An 18,769-nucleotide genomic window follows, 5' to 3' on the forward strand; every position below is an offset into this window, starting at 1 on the left:
TKCWTTTTTATGGGTTTATTTTAGACCTAAACTTGTCGTCTTCCTYCCCGCAAGGGGAGAACGGACAGCCTCCCATAGCATAGCTCAGTGCTGCCACCTCTCATTGACGTCACGGAGGTTCAAGGCCGACCGCGGTACTGCAGGCGTTGTTAGCAGAAAACAGGATCTGAATGTAAAAATTGCAATCTTCGTGTGAATAAAACAATGTTTCGAAAACAATCTTGGTACCAATAATTGCTTCTAATACACCAGATGTATTGTCCTTTAACCGATTATTTTAAAATCGCACACAGAAGAAGTTATAAGGATAATTTAGTTKCTAATGGTAGCCTGCAGTATCCCGGTCGGCTTTCAAYTTGAGTTACTCATTGAGAGGGCGCAGCACTCATCACATCTAGCAGTCAAGGAGGGAAATGGTCCCAATCGTTTATCCACCATTCATTTTYCCCCATAGGAAATTTTWGAAACACTTAAAATAAGAGMTGTGTTTTGTGTAGGCTTTCCCTGGCATGACGTTTTGATAACAATGTAAATCTCTCTTGGACAAGGTGACTTTTATTAATATATGTGGCTCTATTTACTCTCAGACTCAAGACTACAAATCCCTGCAAGCTCCAGCACGTAATCTCCAGTTGACACCTTTGCYAACAGGTATTGTGCCAATTTAAAACTTGCACTAAACAGTTCACAGAACTGTCAATTTTAAGATATTGGCACCATTTCCTTGTTTGACCGCTAGGTTTTATRGCTATTATGACTCATACCGTGGTTCTCTGTTCGAAACTGCTGGGAATTTAGAARTCTTTAACTTCTGATTTCAGTGCATTCCATAAAATATTAACCCCAGTCGGCGCTAGTTTTTAAAAATCMAATTTCACAGTTGTTTTGAAAGGTCATCCAACTTGGAATTCCAGGTCGGATTTCCRACCTGAAGATCACTTGACATCATGACTTGACCTAGTTTTGTTCAGATTTCCCAGTTGCCTTGAAATCTCCATTATCATCACAGATGATCCATTATATCACAGAGTTTCTAAACCCAGAGGCACAACATCGCAAGACTTCCGTGAACGCTTGCGAAACAGACCAGGTCGGGGTTTGAAAAGTGAATGAGAATTAAAAACGTATTATCTAAAACGGAACAACCTAAATTTGAGCACATGTTTTAAGTAGTTGAACATCAGWCCTTGTGAAAGTGACAAACTGAAAGGTATTCTTTTTTGTCAAAAACTATTTYATATCAAAGGAGTGCCTTTGATTTGACAGGCTGCACATACGYAGTTTGGCACGAGACGACTGTTCGAGCCGATGACATGAGCTTTGCTAGCCAACGTCGGCATGACATCGCCTACAAGTGTGATYGGGGATTTCTAACGGAGAAGCAATTTTAGCCTCATAATGTACTTTCTTTGATTATATTGACCAGACACTCAAGTGGCCGCTCTAGAAATGGAAGGCAGTCAGGAGGAGGCAATATCAAGTGGGATCATTCTAGCCAATGAGAGGGCAGATATGAGTGTGACCAACAGGCACAACTTTGATATAAAGGCTGCAGCCCAAACACTTTGTTTTTACCCTCTCAGCCCTAGCACTAGCCACTTTCCTTTGGGGAAATCCCAGTCGAAACCGGATGCAGTTTAAATGCTACCATAAGTGGAGGTCCAATTCACGAACGTTGCCCCATCGGTCCTCCGATTTAGCTTGAAGGAGCTAGTGAAGAACTTTGATCACTTGTGGGGTTGATGTGACCCACAATTGTGTCACAATCAACACAGCTTAATTGTTGGCACATTAGACAAATTTATGCTAGCTTGCTAAAAMATATATATATACAGTTGAAGTCGGAAGTTTACATACACCTTAGCCAAATACATTTAAAMYYRRKTTTTCACAATTCCTGACATTTAATCCGAGTAACAATTCCCTGTGTAAGGTCAGTTGGGATCACCACCTTATTTTAAGAATGTGAACTGTCAGAATAATAGTAGAGAGTGATTTATTTCAGCTTTTATTTCTTTCATCACATTCCCAGTGGGTCAGAAGTTTACATACACNTTTAACCTAATTCTGACTAAAACTACACACATCATCAGATTATAATTTTATGATTCTAATCAATTTCATACAATTATAAGGTTTCAGAGTGGAATTATTTCATCATTATCTTTCAACATTTAAATTATTTGATCAGAGACTTACCCAGAAAGACTCACAGCTGTAATCGCTGCCAAAGGTGATTCTAACATGCATTGACTCAGGGGGTTGAATACTTATCTAATCAAGATATTTTATTTATATAGAATTTTATTTATTTATTTATTTTTCATAAATTAGGACATTTGTCGAATACATTTTCTTCCACTCTGACATATTTTGTGTAGATTGTTGACAAAAAAAAAAGACAATTGAATCCATTTTAATTCTACTTTAACACAAAATGGGGAAAAAGTAAAGGTGCGTGAATACTTTCTGAAGGCATTGTTGCTTCTATTGTAGAATGGTTTCACTGAGAGTCCAGTAAAAGTAGAGGCTGCCAGCCAAATATTTCTAGAAGACAGGCTAAATTAGTTTCCTCAATACAAAGATACCATTACCTTTTTCCTACTGTAATGAATCTACCGTAATTTTTCTACCCAATATCTTGTCTGCTGTGTTATTGTAAAAGCTGTAGTGTCTGAGATTCAGGTGTGCTTTTTACGTCTTCCAGGTCTGGACACACTTTGTATGTTTGTGTCGGCAGTAGCCGGGACCAATGGCGAGACTCTGTGGGAGCGGCCCTTGGCCCCTGAGTTCCACTGGGCCAATTATGGTCTGGACGGGCTGAGAGAGATGGACAGAGGCTGCCTTCTGTCCCATTCCAACCAGCTCACTGCTATCGACAAATACACTAGTGAGTGACTTAGATTCTCGTTTACTCACCTCCATCTCTACTAAAGTCACACTTCAAGCAATTATACTTTCTCTCCTCACAACTCTCATACTGCACAAATATGTGCCTTCATATCCCACTTTTGCGTAGTTTGGTCAGTGTCTCATCACTATTTTGTAACCAGACTCACTTCATAGAAAAGTGGGACAAACGGTCTTCCTACATATTTTTTAAAATGATTTCTAATGAAGGTGGGTTGTAGCTGTGAATGCATTCTGAATACCTGGTATTTCTGTACAGGAGTGGTGACGTGGTTGTGGTCCCAGCCTCCCAACCTGAGCAGCACCCTACAAGTCCTCAGTGTCCCAGACCTGGATGGGACGGGGTCAGCGACGTGGCTCTGGTGGCCCCCAGCCCAACGCAGGTAAACCTGAAGGGCATCCTTGTTGTCTCAGGATAGTCTCACTCACCAGCATTGTGCCTTATGCCACCTGCACAGACTAGGTTTATGCTTTCGGTTTCTGCTTTAAAACTGTACGATAATGTAAGAAAATGTGAGCTTTACATATAGAATGGCAGCCTCTGCGCCAGTAGCTTTAACAGAAGACCTCAAGTCAGTTTGTTCTATTATTATCCTTTGCTTTCTAGACACTGTTGGCGATCCTCTCAGGAAAGACGGGTGTCCAGATTGGCTCAGAGGTGGTTCTGGACACAGCTAAGAGTGCCATGCATCTTCTCTACTCCACAGGGAAAGGCTCCCGCCTATGTACTGCTCCAAAAAGGTGAGCAAGTCGGCATTTACCAGAGCATGCTAGTGAACACAGTTCTTGATCTGCTGTTGGTGTATCATTGAAAAGCCAATAACTCACTGACCAAACTATTGATTTGAACACAATTGAACACATTGAACACAATAGGATTTGAAGAATTAGCCTACCCGTGTGTGGTCAACTTTTTCAGCACCGTTTCTCGCTGCTCTGAGACAAGCATGGGGACTGGTCTTGATAAATCAATTAGATCATTATTTTCACTGAATCTCCATTTTGGTATTGGTTAGACTACAATTCGGTTGTGGAAATGTTTATTATTGTGTTCTTAGTACTGTAGCCTACTCCCGACCGGTCACGTTGTACAGCTCCATATTTTCCTAATGGAAACCCTGAGGGTTTCGTTTTTCTTGGAATAGAAACACCATAATATTAATCAAATTAATTAAGCTACATTTCTTAAAATCAATCCCATATACTATGTTCTTACAAAAAACGGTTTTAAATTCTCAAGTACAGCCAATATTAAAGACTGTCAAATGCTTCTCAAAGATGCCACCTGGTGGTCAAACTAGCACTATCTAGCAGTAATGGCAACAATGGCTGACACTTAAATAGAATAGCCATAGAATTCTGCGGCAGCCCGCAAGGTGTGCTGCAGTATGGTACAACTTTTACAGGAAGAACCACTGTATATTGATATAAGGGTCCTATATGGCCAGTTGGCAACAGCATATTGATGTTAGTGTAATGTTATATAACCATTGTCACTGCCCTCTGTCCCCTCTCCAATCTATGAGTAAGAGCAGCAGGTAGATGCTAATACACAATTCTCACAATGCCTTTGAATGTCACAGCTTGGGAGCAAAACGTAACACCAATACACCAATTGTTTAGTGGTTAAATGATCATTTCTTATGTCTTATGTCCAATAACCTGGACAGAAATTAATTGCTAATGCTAACATGGAAGCTTTCCTTTGATGTTCATTCCTCCTCTGCAGGTCTGGGTCATTGAGACGTGTTGAGGACAGGAAAGGCAGAGGGTCTCTCCAACCTGCTACTGGTCACTGGGGGCAGTGTGGAGCTGATGGATGGTGACAGTCTCAACCCACTGTGGAGGGTCAACATCAGCACAATCCTCAGGTAAAAAACGACATCACCCGACACACTGATTGGTTAGCTATTTAACATTGTGAGGGAGCTTACTCAAAACACAGTATTGAATGAGCTTATCAGGACTAACAACCTCCTCATATTCCTTGACATTTGTAGTAAATTGCCACGCTCTAAATGTCTTATCTAATGACAACTGTGATAAACAAGGTATTTGTACTGAATGGGAGGGTTTTAAGTAAGTTTCTCCTCTCCATTCAGTGAGCCTTCATTTGGCCACTTTAACAAAGATGGGACACCAGACATAGTGATTGAGGAGGACATTGGTAACAGCATTAAAAGGGTAAGTTGGGACCAGCTTGGAAGCAATGGAATATATTCAATTTATCTGCTGAGTATTTCATGTTTTTCCACTCCTGCTGTATTTGCATTGAATGCGCCATCCATGGTCTGTGTGAATTGTAGGTGGTGATCCTGGATGGAAACACGGGGGGCACATTGTGGGAGGTCAACCTACAGGCCTGTCCCAACTCACCCAAGCCAGCCTCGGTCAACACCATCAACTCTTTCTCTGTGTTCATGTTCTGGGTGGTGATGCCTTCATAGGCCAATTCCACAGTGAGTACAGTGACTTCACAGTGAATTTATGAGAACAGGTAATTTACTGATCTCCATTTCGTTACATCTTACTCTGTTCATGTAACCTTGACTGAGAATCTGAAGACTTGTCTTAGCTTCCTGAGCTAATGCCTAGGCACAGTGTTGTGACATGCAGGGTTTGAACCTTGTTCAATCACATTCACATCAGTCATAGTGTTGTTCTCTAGACATGCTGACCTGTTTCTAAATGAATGCTTTCCTCCAGAGCAATTTGAGTAAGGAGCGGCACTCCTACATGCTGCACCCCCACTACTCCACAGTTCTCCTGGAGAAGAGCAACGTCATGGACCACCACATCATCGCATTCAAAGGTGAGTTACATGCTTTAGCAAAACAATATTATTATGGGGAACCACTGAACTCTCTATATCTAGGTTGTCTGAAAATCCTACTCCCTCACCTCCCTCACAAATGCTCATAGGAGGAGGCGGTCTGAGGGAGGGACCTTCAATCCTCTACTCCAATACCCTTTGAGAGGGAGGTGAGGAATTGAGGAAAAAAGGACTGAAGGTGCAAGGATTTGACAGCTAGTAAAGTTTTCAAAAAGCATCTTAAGGCTAATTTCATTCTTAGAACCTACGTAAGAACATCTTAAAATGTCCGAGATGTTTCCCAAAACCGTCTTTATTAACGTTGCACTTGAAAACGCTCATTATCTAACGCCTGCCTTAGACCACTCGTAGAAAAAGCTAAGTGTGTCGTTAGATCACCGCTTTCCCTCCCGCTTCACTTTAAACAGAAGATCTCCACTAAACATAGAAGGAAGATGTCTCTCTGTGATCGCCTAAAACTTCGTAGTTGAATATAGTTAGCCTAAAAAGTTTGCAAAGTTATAAACAAGCAAAGCAATGATACATAAACAAATGAAAACCGAGATAACCCAATTATATGATAGCTAGATTAGGCTACATATTGACATCACGTTCATGTATGTGCAATCGATAGAGCTACCTAGTATTAAGCCATAGGGGATGGCTGCCGTTTTATGGGCTGCTAACCAAATGTGCTATTTAGTTTTTTTCGCATTGTTTATAACTCATTTTGCACATAATGTTGCTGCTACTGTCTCTGACCGAAAAGAGCTTCTGGACATCAGACCAGCGATTACTCACCTCGAACTGGACAAATATTTTTTATTTAATGAGTCCGACGTGAAGGATATATTGCTTTGTCAAGACAAGGCCCAAATCCCTGTAATCAGCGTGAAGAAAAGACGGAGGAGAAGGGGGAGGAGAAGGGGTGCCTTGTTAGAATTCGCCGACGAGTAAAGTAAGCAACCACTTCCCTCAGTATTATTGACCAATGTGCAACCATTGGAAAACAATCCTACCAACGGGACATTAAAAACTGTAATATCTTATGTTTTACTGAGACGTGGATGAGCGACGACACGGATAATATAGAGCTGGCTGGCTTCTCCGTGCATTGGCAGGACAGAGCAGCTATGTCTGGTAAGATGAGGGGCGGGGGTGTGTGTCTATTTGCCAATAACTGCTGGTGCGCGATGTCTAATATTAAAGAAGTCTCAAGGTATTGCTCGCCTGAGGTAGAATATCTCATGATAAGCTGTAGACCACACTATGTACCAAGAGAGTTTTCATCTATATTATTCCTAGCCGTCTATTTACCACCACAAACTGATGCTGGCACTAAGACGGCACTCAATGAGCTGTATAAGGCCATAAGCAAACAAGAACATGCTCATCCAGAAGTGGTGCTCCTAGTGGTTGGGGACTTTAATGCAGGCAAACTTAAATCCATTTGACATAATTTCTACCAGCATGTCACATGTGCAACCAGAGGCAAAAAACTCTATACCACCGTTACTCCACACACAGAGACGTATACAAAGCACTCTCTCGCCCTCCATTTGGCAAATCTCACCATAATTCTATCCTCCTGATTCCTGCTTACAAGCAAAAACGAAAGCAGGAAGTACAAGTGCTCAATACGAAAGTGGTCAGATGACGCAGATGCTAAGAAACTGGACGGTTTTGCTAGCACATGATTCATCCAATGGCATTGAGGAGTATACCACCTCAGTCACCGGTTTCATCAATAAGTGCATCGACGGCGTCGTCCCCACAGTGACCGTACGTACATTTCCGAACCAGAAGCCATGGTACAGGCAACATCCGCACTGAGCTAGAGCTGCCGCTTTCTTTTCTTTCTTTTCTTCTTCTTTTTTTTAAAACAATTTCGTGTTATCCAACTGGTAGTTACAGTCTTGTCTCATCGCTGCCACTCCCGTACAGACTCGGGAGAGGAGAAGGTCGAGAGCCAAGCGTCCTCCAAAAAACACAACCCAGCCAAGCCGCACTGCTTCTTGACACAACCGCAGCAATGTGTTGGAGGAAACACCGTACACCTGGCGACTGTGTCAGCTCAACATTCACAAAGCCGCGGGGCCAGACGGATTATCAGGACATGTACTCAAAGCATGCGCAAACCAACTGGCAAGTGTCAAAACTGACATTTTCAACCTCTCCCTGACCGAGTCTGTAATACCTACATGTTTCAAACAGACCACCATAGTCCCTATGCCCAAGAAAGCGAAGGTAACCTGCCTAAATGATTACCGCCCCCTAGCACTCACGTTGGTAGCCATGAAGTGCTTTGAAAGGCAGGCCATGGCTCACATCAACACCATCATGCCGGAAACCCTAGACCTACTTCAATTCGCATAACGCCCCAACAGATCCACAGATGACACAATGTCAATCGCACTCCACACTGCCCTTTCCCACCTGGACAAAAGGAACACCTATGTGAGAATGCTGTTCATTGACTACAGCTCAGTGTTCAACACCATAGTGCCCACAAAGCTCATCTCTAAGCTAAGGACCCTGGTTCTAAACACCTCCCTCTGCAACTGGGTCCTGGACTTCCTGACAGGCACCCCCAGGTGGTAAGGGTAGGCACAGCACATCTGGCACGCTGTTCCTCAACACTCGGGGCACTCAGAGGTGCATGCTTAGTCCCCTCTCCCTGTTCACCCACGACTGCGTGGCCAAGCAGGACTCCAACACCATCATTAAGTTTGCTGACGACACAACAGTGGTAAGCCTGATCATGACAACGATGAGACAGACTATAGGGAGGAGGTCAGAGACTTGGCAGTGTGGTGCCAGGACAACAACCTCTCCCTCCATTTGAGCAAGACAAAGGACCTGATCGTGGACTATAGGGAAATGAGGGCCGACCAGACCCCCATTAACATCGACGGGGCTGAAGTGGAGCGGTTCGAGAGTTTCAAGTTCCTTGGTGTCCATATCACCAACAAACTATCATGGTCCAAACACACCAAGACATATATGAAGAGGGCACAACAACACTTTTCCCCCCTCAGGAGCATGAAAAGATTTGGCAATGGTCCCCAGATCCTCAAAAAGTTATACAGCTGCACCATCGAGAGCATCCTGACCGGTTGCGTCACCGCCTGGTATGGCATCTGCTCTGCATCTGACCGTAAGGCGCTACAGAGGGTAGTGCGTACGGCCCAGTACATCACTGGAGCCAAGCTTCCTGATATCCTGGACCTAAATACCAGGCGTGTCAGAGGAAGGCTCCAAAAAATTGTCAAAGACTTCAGTCACCCAAGTCGTAGACTGTTCTCTCTGCTATCGTACGGCAAGCGGTACCTGAGCGCCAAGTCTAGGTCCAAAAGGCTCCTTAACAGCTTCTACCCCCAAGCCATGAGACTACTGAACAATTAATCAAATGGCCACCTGGACTATTTACATTGACCCTGCTTGTTTTTACACTGCTGCTACTCCCTGATTGTTATATATGCATAGTCACTTTACAAATGACCTTGACTAACCTGTACCCCCGCACATTGACTCGGTACCGGTACACCCTGTATATAGCCTCGTTATTGTTATGTAATTTTCTTTTTGGTTTTGAATTTTTTAACTTTAGTTTATTTAGTAAATATTTTCTTAACTCTATTTCTTGAACTGCGTTGTTGGTTAAGGGCTTGTAAGTAAGCATTAAGGTCTGCAGACGGTAAGGTCTGCACCTGTTGTATTCAGCGCATGTGACATATAAAATTTGATTTGAAGGCTACACCTGATGTAACGGAATTCTTCGTCCTCCTCTGACGAGGAGTAAGAAATGTCGGACCAAGATGCAGCGTGGTGAGTATCCATTTTAATATGAATACTTGAAACAAACAAAATAACGAAATAAACGAGCAAAGACGAAACAGTCCCGTAAAGTGACAACACAAACACAGGAACACAGTAACAGGAACAATCACCCACAACCCACAATACAAAACAGGCTACCTAAATATGGTTCCCAATCAGAGACAACGACTAACACCTGCCGTCTTTCTGGAAAGCAACCCATGCCCTGATCTCGTCAACTTTGTTATCTAGGGACTGGAAATTAGCGAGTAATATACTCGGAAGTGGTGAATGGGGTGCGCCTCCTAAGTCTGACCAGAAGACTGCTCTGTCTCCCTCTTCTCCGGCGGCGTTGTTTTGGGTCAGCCTCTGGAATCACCTAAGTTAGTCTCCAGCTTCAGTGATTTTTGCAATTCGTTCCAGTCATTGGCAGCAGAGAACTGTAAGGAAAGGCGGCCAAAGGAAGTGTTGACTTTGGGGATGACCAGTGAAATATACCTGCTGGAGCGCCTGCTATGGGTGGGTGTTGCTATGGTGACCAGTGAACTGAGATAAGGCGTGCCTTTACCTAGCAATGACTTATAGATGAACTGGAGCCAGTGGGTTTGGCGATGGATATGTAGTGAGGGCCAGCCAACGAGAGCATACAGGTCGCAGTGGTGGGTAGTATATGGGGCTTTGGTGACAAAACGGATGGCACTGTGATAGACTACATCCAGTTTGCTGAGTAGAGTTTTGGGGGCTATTTTGTAAATGACATCGCCGAAGTCAAGGATCGGTAGGATAGCCAGTTTTACAAGGGTATGTTTGGCAGCATGAGTGAAGGAGGCTTTGTTGCGAAATAGGAAGCCGATTCTAGATTTAATTTGGATTGGAGATGCTTAATGTGAGTCTGGATGGAGAGTTTACAGTCTAACCAGACCCCTAGGTATTTTTAATTGTCCACATATTCTAGGTCAGAACCATCCAGAGTAATAATGCTAGTCGGGCGGGCAGGTGCGGGCAGCAATCGGTTGAAGAGCATGCATTGAGTTTTACTAGCATTTAAAAGCAGTTGGAGGCCACGGAAGGAGTGTTGTATGGCATTGAAGCTCGTTTGGAGGTTTGTTAACACAGTGTCCAAAGAATGGCCAGATGTATACAGAATGGTGTCGTCTGCGTAGATGTGTTTTAGAGAAACACCAGCATCATTGATATATACAGTCGTGGCCAAAAGTTTTGAGAATGACACAAATATTAATTTTCACAAAGTTTGCTGCTTCAGTGTCTTTAGATATTTTTTATCACATGTTACTANATGTCCTAACTGATTTGCCAAAACTATAGTTTGTTAACAAGAAATTTGTGGAGTGGTTGAAAAACTAGTTTTAATGACTCCAACCTAAGTGGATGTAAACTTCCGACTTCAACTGTGTGTATGACATTGATTTTAGAGTTGGAAAATTGTCTTTGTCTCGGAGCTAGCTTCATTAAAAAAAGAAAAAMATCTGAAATTGATTGGAATAAATGACCAAACTATAAAACTAGCTAGCCAGCTAGTATGTGTAACTGTTGCTAGCTTGCCACGTTAGCTTGCTAGGTACATTAATAGCGTTCGGTTGGTTGTTTCTAATTTSAACTTTAAGATTTCCTCCAAGAATGTTGCCTCTCCTATCATCACATTGCTTGGGCAAGGACATTAAGATTGACTTTGAGTTTCCTTGTGTAAGAATTTTTCYACAACAACCAATCCCAAGAAAGGATAAGCRGGAGCTAGACAGACCGTAGTGCCGCATTGTGAACAAGGACTCCCATTGTTAGGGCAGAGAGACATGTAGGCTATTTTATCAGTATTGCTGCATTCAAAACAACTGGGAATTCAGAAAAATAAAGGTCAAATCATGACATCAGTGATCTTCAGGTCGGAAAGTCGGACCTCTAGAAAGAGGCCCGAGTTCCCGAGTTGGAATTCTGAGTTGGATGACCTTTCAAATCGATTTTTCCCAACCCGAGCAAATTKCTTTAATAGTTCCCAGTTGTTTTGAACGCGGCATAAGCTATATCCATAATCGTTGGCGCAGTTCACCTTTAAGCCAGTCAAAAGATACACTGTGTGTTAAAAAGGTGGATTGTGTGGCGTTCTTTGCCACAGTTAGAAACCGTACGGCACAAGTCTCAAAGAAATCTAAGAAACTGGACGGCAGAAAAGTTTTTGTGACTCAAGGATTTTACATCTGAAGACTTACAAGGGGTACTGGCGTTGGAAGACCGACCCTACCAGGTTCCCCTTGAGCCTGTGTAGAGATCAGATCTGTTTAATTTGGTTTTATACAGAAAAGTTGTTTGATTTAGTTTAGTTTATTCATTTTTTTATTGGTAGTTCTTATGTCTCAGGATCGGCCCCTTAAAAAAAAAAACATTTGCCTAAAGTGACATACCCAAATCTAGCTGCCTGTAGCTCAGGCCCTGAAGCAAGGATATGCATATTCTTGGTACCCTTTGAAAGGAAACACTTTGAAGTTTGTGGAAATGTGAAAGGAGTTTCGGAGAATATAACACATTAGATCTGGTAAAAGATAATACAAAGAAAAAACCAACCGTTTAAAAAAATGTTTTTGTCCCATCATCTTTGAAATGCAAGAGAAAGGCCATAATGTATTATTCTAGCCCAGCTGCAATTTAGATTCATATAMCATAGAAGAAGAAGTAGAAGTTCACCTTCAACGTCCAAAAGCGGAAGGCTCGTCACAGGCTCTCTTTCTATTCCTGTAAATCCACCATGGCTACTCCCGCCTCCAGTAGTTGATCTAGAAGTGTTGGAGAGACTAAAGAAAGATAGGGAGGGTGTTGATCCATCTGATTTGTTTAAGAGACGTCTGGATACTGTGCATCAGGATTTTATGGCCTTTTACACAGATGGTTCAAAAGATCCAAGGACAGGATGTACTGGGTCAGTATTTGAAGTGCAGGAACGTGGTTTCGCAATCAGGAAACCTATTACAGATCATATGGCTGTATATAGGGCGGAAATGATGGCCATACTGTTGAAAGTTAAGCCAGATTGAGTAGTTATTTGCTCTGATTCATGTGCAGTGTTAAGGAGTCTCCGGTCCTTTATATCACGTAACAGACAAGACCTGCTTTATGAGGTGCTACAAACCCATGGCAGGAGTAAAAAAATGGGTATACAKATAATATTTACATGGGTCCCAGCTCATGTGGGACTGGAGGGGAACGAGGCAGTTGATGTACTGGGTAAACAAGCACTTAGTAGTGGGGATGTGGTAGTTTCGATGAGCAAGGCAGAGGCAAAAAGCATGATATGGACAGTGATGGGGGGRAAAATGGCAGSAGCAGTGGAATAGAGATACYAAGGGCAGGCATTTATTTCAATTTCAGAGGAAAGTTGGGGAGGGGAGAATGACAGGAAGGGACAGAAGAGAGGAGGTTATATTTACAAGATTAAGGATGGAACACAGCCAGTTGAATAAGACCTTAAATGTGATAGGAAAGCATCCAACAGGAAAGTGTGATTATTGACAGGAAACAGAGACCGTGGAGCATGCATTGCTACAGTGTGGGCAGTATCAGAGGGAAAGAGAGGCTGAGATCCAGTATCAGGGAGAAGGGGATACAGGAAATTAGTTTAAAGATTATGTTGAGGACAACGTCATTAGATATAGTCTCAAATATTCATTACATTAGGTGGCGGTAACACACCATAACKTTGAATGCCAACCGTTGATAAACCACACCAAAGAAGACAGGCTCTCTTTCCATTTCCCCTGAAAACCGGGTGCACCTGGTTCTATGTGCCCCGCAGAGTGTGCATTTCACGTTAGGGCCTGTCAAATGTGTGATTGGTTTACGCAGGTGATGTTGTATTGACRCTTCTGGATTAAACACACACACGGACAGAAGTAGCATCTAAAGTATGATAAATAATTAATTCAACCCGCTAATTGAAATAAATGAGACAATTCTTTATTTATGAGCTGGAACACGAATGGTGACAGCTGACACTACTAGCTAGCTAGTATTGTCTGAGAGAATGCCAACGAATACATTTTGTAGCCAGTACGTAGCTAACGTACTATGGCTAGATTAGCTATGCCAACGTTAACTTTTAGCAGGTAGCTAGCTAGCTAGGAGTTTTGGTAGTTTGACCAATGCACACCCATAGGCGTTCAATGGATCGTATCACGAAAATAACTCACTAAATTGACATGGATTATTAATTGAGCCAAATATAGTAGTTAATTGTTTACAGATTGAATCCAGAGCCATATGGAGTCAGGGTGAATAGCTAGAATGAAATACTGGAATTCTGCCTCAGGATATAAACAGTACGTGTTATGTCATGGGTTAAGCATATTATTGTTTTGTTAAGACATTTCTGGAGGAAAACTTGAAAAGGTTTGGAGTGAGATGGCTGGAGTCTCACAGGCAGCCCTGAATAGCTTTGGTACTGTGTCAAAAATAAGGGCAGTGCAGGTTTGTGTCCTTTCCTCTAACCCCTAGACCACATTTGCTCTATGTTTAGGTTTGTTTGGGCTGTGATGCATTGCTGAGGTGATGATGGAGCCAACAGAACATGCCACAGAAGCCGACCCTCTGAAGAGGGAGGCAGTTGAGGGTGGTGGAGCGGTACCATCAGCTCAGACCAAGAAGAGTTTGGGTCTTAGCAAGTTGACCCACTGGAGGACGGCTGTCTTCTTCCTCTCCCTCTTTCTCTGCCTCATCGTCTACACCTTCTCTTTCATCATCYCCTGTCCAGTCCGGCCGCAATATCTCACCTTCTGGAACTGCACCTTCCTCCAAGCAGGTGAGGAAGAGATACAGTAACACATTATACTTGAGAAGGCAAGTTAAGAAGTGTCTTTAACGCGTAACCTTTTTTTTTTCACTATGGGACGGTTTCCCAGACACTGATTAAGCTTTGTCCTGAAMTAAAAAGTCTCTAAAGAGTTCAATCGAAATAGCTTTTTAGTAGAGGACCAGGCTTAACATGTGTCTGGGGAAACAGCCCAATATGTAATRTTTGTAGATGTAAAATGTACTTCCATTCTCTCCATCACAGCCACCTATGATTTCCTGGCCTTAGAGGATGCAAGCAAAGACAAAGTGATGGATGTGCTGTTTGTGCTGGACTCGAAGKGCAATCAGAACATCAGCTGTTTTGACGCAGGTACTAGGAATGCAGGTTTTTACAGCAAAAGCTTCACGCTTTACCTTGTTAAAAGCATAACAATGAAGTGTATGTACAGTGCCTTCAGAAAGTATTCACACCGTTTGACTTTTCCACATATTGTTGTTACAGCCTGAATTTAAAACAGGACTAAACTGGCCTGAACACAATACCCCATAATGTCAGTGGAAATGAAAAGCTGAAATGTATTGAGTCAATAAGTATTCAACCCCTTTGTTATGCAAGCCTAAATACAGTGGGGCAAAAAAGTATTTAGTCAGCCACCAATTGTGCAAGTTCTCCCACTTAAAAAGATGAGAGAGGCCTGTAATTTTCATCATATGTACACTTCAACTATGACAGACAAAATGAGAAAAACATTTCCAGAAAATCACATTGTAGGACTTTTAATGAATTTATTTGCAAATTATGGTGGAAAATAAGTATTTGGTCACCTACAAACAAGCAAGATTTCTGGCTCTCACAGACCTGTAAATTCTTCTTTAAGAGGCTCCTCTGTCCTCCACTCGTTACCTGTATTAATTCTCAATAGGGGGCGCCATTTCGACTTTGTAAAAATTCGTTCCCAAATTAAACTGCCTCGTACTCAATTCTTGCTCGTACAATATGCATATTATTATTACTATTGGATAGAAAACACTCTCTAGTTTCTAAAACCGTTTGAATTATATCTGTGAGTAAAACAGCTCATTTTGCAGCAAACTTCCTGTCAGGACTGAAAAATCTCATTCGGGGGCTCTGTTCCAGGGTCAGTTTATAAATTTCCATGTAATCTATGGGTCGACATGCCCTGCATACGCCTTCCCTAGATGTCAGTAAGCAGTGAGAATTGGAATGGATGTCTGGGTAGTTTTCTGAGGCCGTATAAAAGCTCTTGGAACCGGGTGTGCACTCTTTTCAACATTCATCATGACGCAAGCAGACCTCAGGATTGCATTCTGAAAAGCTCTCGTTATAGGCTTTAGATATATCCGGCTCTGATTTTATTCGATATAGGTGTTAAAAACATCATAATGTAGTTTATTTTAAACCGAGTTATATCAGTTTATATCAGTATATTGCGATTTTCTGTATTTCATTTGTGCTGCGTTATAGTGAGTTGGACACGTCTTCGTCCATGGCTAATGTTTGCTGCTAATTCCAAAGTTGAAGACGACAATCTACAACCGAGCAACGATTCTTCTGGACAAAGGACAACTTGCACAAGATTCTGATGGAAGCTCATCAAATAGTAAGAACTATTTATGATGTTAATTCGTTGTTCTGTTGAAAAATGTTACACTACTATTCCGCCATTAATTTCGGTGCGGTCTCGCTTTAACGCACGCTGTATGTCGTAGTAACGTTAATTTTAAAATTCTAACACAGCGGTTGCATTAAGAACTAATGTATCTTTCATTTGCTGTCCAACCTGTATTTTTTAGTCAAGTTTATGATTAGTTATTGATTAGATTAGGTGCCTCTCCCAAGATTTCTCCCGACATTTTGTTGGCAGCTTGGCTACTATTCTCATTGTATAACCACGATTTGTGCCGCTAAATATGCACATTTTCGACAAACAATATATGTATTGTGTAATATGATGTTATAGGACTGTCATCTGATGAAGTTTTGAGAAGGTTAGTGAAAAATGTAATATCTTTTGCTGGTTTATTCGCTATCGCTAACGTGCATGAATCAATGCTGCTGTGTGGTTGGCTATTGTAGTAAGCTAATATAATGCTAAATTGGTGTTTCGCTGTAAAACACTTAAAAAATCTGAAATATTGGCTGGATTACAAAAGATCTTTGTCTTTCATTTGCTGTACGCTGTATGTATTTTCATAAATGTTTTATGATGAGTATATTTAGGTAATTCACGTTGCTCTCTGTAGTTATTCTAGTTGCTTTGGTGAGAGTTGTGATGGTGGCTGCATGTAAAACTATGATTTATACCTGAAATATGCAAATTTTTCGAACAAAACATATGCTATACAATAAATATGTTATCAGACTGTCATTTGATGAAGTTGTTTCTTGGTTAGTGACTATTTATATCTTTATTTGGTCGAATTTGTGATAGCTACCTATGCAGTAAAAAATTGTGGAAAAAAGTTGTGTCTTTTGCTATCGTGGTTAGCTAATAGAAATACATATTGTGCTTCCCTGTAAAACATTTTAAAAATCAGAAATGATGTCTGGATTCACAAGATGTGTATCTTTCATCTGGTGTCTTGGACTTGTGATTTCATGTATTTAGATGCTAGTATTTACTTGTGGCGCTATGCTAGGCTATGCTAGTCAGCTTTTTTACTGATGAGGGTGCTCCCGGATCCGGGATTGGGACCAATTAGTTAATGGCACCTGTTTGAACTTGTTATCAGTATAAAAGACACCTGTCCACAACCTCAAACAGTCACACTCCAAACTCCACTATGGCCAAGCCAAAGAGCTGTCAAAGGACACCAGAAACAAAATTGTAGACCCTGCACCAGGCTGGGAAGACTGAATCTGCAATAGGTAAGCAGCTTGGTTTGAAGAAACCAACTGTGGGAGCATTATTAGGAAATGGAAGACATACAAGACCACTGATAATCTCCCTCGGTCTGGGGCTCCACGCAAGATCTCACCCCGTGGGGTCAAAATGATCACAAGAACGGTGAGCAAAATCCCAGAACCACACGGGGGGACCTAGTGAATGACCTGCAGAGAGCTGGGACCAAAGTAACAAAAGCCTACCATCAGTAACACACTACGCCGCCAGGGACTCAATCCTGCAGTGCCAGACGTGTCCCCCTGCTTAAGCCAGTACATGTCCAGGCCCGTCTGAAGTTTGCTAGAGAGCATTTGGATGATCCAGAAGAAGATTGGGAAGATGTCATATGGTCAGATGAAACCAAAATAGAACTTTTTGGTAAAAACTCAACTCGTCGTGTTGGAGGACAAAGAATGCTGAGTTGCATCCAAAGAACACCATACCTACTGTGAAGCATGGGGGTGGAAACATCATGCTTTGGGGCTGTTTTTCTGCAAAGGGACAGAGACGACTGATCCGTGTAAAGGAAAGAATGAATGGGGCCATGTATCGTGAGATTTTGAGTGAAAACCTCCTTCCATCAGCAAGGGCATTGAAGATGAAATGTGGCTGGGTCTTTCAGCATGACATGATCCCAAACACACCGCCCGGGCAACGAAGGGTGGCTTCGTAAGAAGCATTTCAAGGTCCTGGAGTGGCCTAGCCAGTCTCCAGATCTCAACCCCATAGAAAATCTTTGGAGGGAGTTGAAAGTCCGTGTTGCCCAGCAACAGCCCCAAAACATAACTGCTCTAGAGGAGATCTGCATGGAGGAATGGGCCAAAATACCAGCAACAGTGTGTGAAAACCTTGTGAAGACTTACAGAAACGTTTGACCTCTGTCATTGCCAACAAAGGGTATATAACAAAGTATTGAGATAAACTTTTGTTATTGACCAAATACTTATTTTCCACCAATTTGCAAATAAATAATTAAAATCCTACAATGTGATTTTCTGTATTTTTTTTCTTCTCATTTTGTCTGTCATAGTTGAAGTGTACCTATGTGAAAATTACAGGCCTCTCTCATCTTTTTAAGTGGGAGAACTTGCACAATTGGTGGCTGACTAAATACTTTTTTGCCCCACTGTATGGTGTGCACAGACCTGGATAGTATGACAGAACTCTGCAGGCTATCTCTGCAGTAGTTGCAACTCCTTATATATTTTTGTACATTTTAGATCTACGAACACTGAAGGGGAAGACTTTAGCAGTTCTATTCTGTCAGAAAATGTTATAGTTGGGATGGAAATACATCACCAGAGGAGGAATAGGATAAGGGTACGGCTAAAGGCTATAAGAACTTGTTGTCTAATGTGTTCAAAACAGAGAGTTAATAAAGGAGCAGATTTCTGGTTGTGGAAGAATAGATTCAATGCATAATGAACAGACAAGGGTATGGTAGGATGTGAGTACAGTGGAGGTAAACCTAGGCATTGAGTGACAATGAGAGATGTTTTGTCTCTGGAGGCTCCAGTTAAGCCAG

General features: G+C 42.1%; 1 protein-coding gene and 1 pseudogene across 1 annotated transcript in view; both read left to right on the forward strand.

The window, feature by feature from the left end:
• The first annotated feature begins 408 nt into the window (after positions 1-408).
• The window catches only part of LOC111977289 (protein FAM234A-like), a 33,432-nt gene continuing 15,071 nt past the window's right edge, over positions 409-18,769 (forward strand). Inside the window, exons 1-3 of the mRNA XM_024006684.2 lie at positions 409-651; positions 14,064-14,345; positions 14,601-14,708. Of these exons, the coding sequence (XP_023862452.1) occupies positions 14,096-14,345; positions 14,601-14,708 (358 nt within the window). The 5' untranslated portion in view covers positions 409-651; positions 14,064-14,095. The remainder of the gene's footprint in view (positions 652-14,063; positions 14,346-14,600; positions 14,709-18,769) is intronic.
• LOC111976342 (protein FAM234A-like) lies at positions 1,339-11,758 on the forward strand (annotated as a pseudogene).

This window comes from Salvelinus sp. IW2-2015, linkage group LG17 (assembly GCF_002910315.2).
Source record: "Salvelinus sp. IW2-2015 linkage group LG17, ASM291031v2, whole genome shotgun sequence".
In the NCBI taxonomy this organism is placed as follows: domain Eukaryota; kingdom Metazoa; phylum Chordata; class Actinopteri; order Salmoniformes; family Salmonidae; genus Salvelinus; species Salvelinus sp. IW2-2015.